At 38.2% G+C, this 3,689-nt stretch overlaps 1 protein-coding gene across 1 annotated transcript in view; it reads right to left on the bottom strand.

Annotated features, from left to right (window-relative positions):
* The window catches only part of LOC137993154 (suppressor APC domain-containing protein 2-like), a 9,988-nt gene extending 7,736 nt beyond the window's left edge, over window positions 1–2,252 (bottom strand). Inside the window, exons 1-2 of the mRNA XM_068838841.1 lie at window positions 2,119–2,252; window positions 937–1,941 (exon numbers count right to left, since the gene is read on the bottom strand). Of these exons, the coding sequence (XP_068694942.1) occupies window positions 937–1,546 (610 nt within the window). The 5' untranslated portion in view covers window positions 1,547–1,941; window positions 2,119–2,252. The remainder of the gene's footprint in view (window positions 1–936; window positions 1,942–2,118) is intronic.
* Between the last annotated feature and the right edge of the window lie 1,437 nt (window positions 2,253–3,689).

The following is a 3,689-nucleotide window of genomic DNA, read 5'->3' as shown; positions in this document are numbered from 1 at the left end:
ACAACCCTATTCCTGACGGTTTTTCAATAAAAATCACAATAGGGAAGATATCTGTTTACAAACATTACTTGTTATTCAAATGTGCCAACCATTGGAACAAAAGGCCCTTTGTTTCGACAGCCAATGAGTAATAGTTATCGTCAATGATATCTTCCCTAAAGGACAGGAGCGCCGTATTGGTAACACAAGGTTTTAGTATACAAATGCACATTATTTCCTTTTTTTGCATTCACGTGACAAAATATAGTAGTCAGCCATTTAATAAATACTCAGACGAAAACTGGTGCTGTAAAAGTGCATATCATTCAGTTGTATAAATAAAATTCGATGAATTCTTTGCTCGACAGGTAGAGTAGAGTATAAATAAAAGGCAAATCTAAACAAAACTGGCAAACATGTAAATGCTGCAGGGAGACATAATATTTATAAAAGGTTCAGTGCAGACCACCCGGTATTTTAATCCCAGAAGAGTTCAAATAAACAACAGCGAAAAAAACAGGCCTTGTTCTCAAAACAAAGTACTTTCTTATCTCTCATCCAATGGAAAGAAATCCTTGCTTTTAGCGCAATACGGTTTGAGAAGGGATGATTTTTAATGCATTATTCAACAAGATGTAATTACCAGCCAAAATTTAAAGATTTAAGACGATTTATCCACCTAAGTTGATTACACTGCATGAATCGAATGGGCTTTAAAAAATTCTTTTTCGTTAAAATTACCTGCTGTTCGATTTTTCAATTAACCTTCACCTGTAACGCGGGTTTGTTTTAATAGACACAAAAAACCGTTGGAATACAACCAATTTAGCATAAAATTTAATTTTTAAAATCTCAACCACAAAACCAAATGCTTACATTTTTTTCATAGTTTCCCAGTTAAAGTGAGAAGGGTATAAATTTTCCCTTCAAAGATAGAAATTATTAATAGCCACTCACTGTTACTTCCGGAGCTAGTCTCACTTCCACCGAAGTTATTGCTTGAAAAACTTTGCGAACGACGCCTGTCTGGGTTGTCGTCCTTCCAGCCTCTGAGTTTTTTGATTATTTGAACTTTTTCTCTCCTTTCACTGCTTGCAAATGATTCCTCGCTAGAATCGGAAGTCCACTCTTTTGCCGATGAATCCAGTTTAAGAAGGGAACTGGAGCATTTGGTCGGCTGACCGTGACCGCTGTGGGAATACCCGTTCTGGGTGTGCGGTTGTGTTTTCAAGGCCAATTTCATTCCCGTACAAAGACGTTCAAAGCTCAACAGACCGTTTTTCGGTGTTACTTTCCGTAAACTTTCAATGACTCCTTCGCCAAGTCCATTTGAACTTTGTTTGCTTTTCCAGCGCGATTCAATGTCGGCTAGCCTAACAAAACCGTTGCCACTTTCGTCAAGAATATCAAACAACGTCCTCAAATAGCGAAGAAATTCTCTCGGCAACTCCTGTGTGATGTCCACGGGCTTTGCAATAATAGTAGGTGAGCCTTCCTGTCCGTTCTTCTTAGTGAAAAGAAAAACATGTTTCCCTACTTGCCGAGTATCAATTGACGGCTCCGACATCTTTACCCTACGAAAATATTCACAATACTGATACACGCGCAATCGAGGCAAACGTTTTTCAGCGATGTCAACTGGAACAATGGCTCGAAACAATGGAACGCTTCAGATTGTGACTAATTTTAATAATTACTGAATGAAAAACAAACAATACTTGCGGTTAGGGGCGAGATAAAAGGAAGTTGTGATACGGGTACGAACTTCTAGGAGCTAAAAAGGATTGTTTGTTCTATTTTCGGACTGATATAGGCTAGTCTCGTGTGCAAAGACGTGTTCTTGACCAAATTTTCCTTCAAGGCTTGATCTGTCAACGGGGTGAAGACTTTTCAGCTTTCTTAATTTTTCATACGTGAAGTTATGACACTCCTCCCATTCATGACTTATAGCGGGCCGAAAGGCTATGTAAATAGAGAAAGAAACAATCAAAAGTTAATCATAGCTAGGGTGAAAAGGGCCATCGAACTAAACGACAGCAGCAAGCAGAGGCTTTAACCTGGACAATCAAACCCGTTGCAAACACAAAGATGATTAATTAAACACTGCAAAAAACAATTTGACCACCATTTATAACCTACCGCCAGAAACAAAGATGTTACATGGAATACATGTCGCTAAAAACATTAACCACCGAAACACTGAAGCCGCAATGAAACTCGATTTTTGTTAACACAAAATCTTTTTTCTCTAATGCGGCGTTGTTTAATGCCTTATTGTGCATTTTAATTACGATCAATTGGTTCAGTATAGAAACACCATCCCTGAAATGTTTCAACACGCAATTAACACTACACTGCCCAGCATTCCAGTTGTCTGCTTTCTTTAACATGTTTAAGGACATTTTCAAAACCTCAAGTTTGTTTTCGCAAGAAACAATAATTTGTTTGGGCTTTTTGGGACAAATGTTGACATTCTTTTACCTCGTGGTCGGATATGCCAGTTGATTCAGCAGACCTTCATATTGGATGCGAAACATGAGCGCATTTCCTGCTCTCAAGAAATCCGGATATTGCTTTGGGCGGTATCATGAAACCAAATGGATATTCTGGTTTCTATCTTCCCTTTAATATGATACGTGACTTTCGGGTGGAGAAGAGGAATAAATGGAATAAAAATAGCAATTTTTTTTGTTGGAATAATGGAATAATGCCATTTTGTGGGGCGGAATAACGGAATAACTACTTCGTTGGAAAGAAATAACCGATTTGTCGATGATAACGAAAATTTTCGAGCAGGATAAATGGAATGATGAACACCCGATAATTGCTCTATACCCCACGATGATTTTAAGTGCTAGTGAAAATACAATAGTCTTTCCGAGAGACATGATCGTGAGGAAACTACCATTCTAAATTAAATGCTTGCTTTAGCGACGGTTTTAGGTGCTTCGAAATGTAAATGTGAATTCTTTCAGTTGCAAATAATTTTGCGTGTGAAATGCATAAACTGAAAGGTAGTTTACTTGTATCCCACTTAAACAGTCTAAAAGAAACATTTCACTGAGACTAAAAGAACATGACTGAGAACCCAGACCGAAAGATATGTACAAAGTGTTTAGATGAATTCCGGACTAACCTAGAGAGTGATCAAAGCTCGCCGAATTTTAATCCTTAAATCCTACCGTACACGGTGGAAGGTGCTTTCTTTCCACAGGGCCTATTATACGGTTGTAAAACAAAATGGGTCGGCAAATGATTTCACTGGATAGTATTCTCAGGAGGAAGTTTATAAACTTTTTTAGGGCCCGCAACTCTTTTCTTTAGAGGACTCTTCAGGGAAGTTCATCATATCCTCTTCACTAAAGGGAATTTCATGTATTGTCAAAGTCTATATGTATCACATTATCTACAAAGCACATTGTCATCTAATTGTACAACTCTGAAATCTCCAGAACAAAAATATCAGTAGACATCAATCAAAACCCTTTACGAAGTAGATTTTTAACGTCCCTCGAATAATACCGGATCATTGAATGAAGGGGGTAGTTTCTAAAGAAACTGTGGTGCTGCGTCGGTGGGGAAGTAGTATACAAAAATTTGGTTTTATCAACTGAGTGGATAATGTAAATTGGCCACCGTACAGAGATTCTAAAAGCTGACGTTTCGAGCGTAAGCCCTTGGATTCGTGTTGGAATCGCTCTGACGAAGGG

The sequence above is a fragment of the Montipora foliosa genome, chromosome 2, assembly GCF_036669935.1.
Source record: "Montipora foliosa isolate CH-2021 chromosome 2, ASM3666993v2, whole genome shotgun sequence".
NCBI lineage: Eukaryota > Metazoa > Cnidaria > Anthozoa > Scleractinia > Acroporidae > Montipora > Montipora foliosa.
Note: the sequence above shows the minus strand (reverse complement) of the source record. Positions and strands in the feature narration are given on the sequence as shown.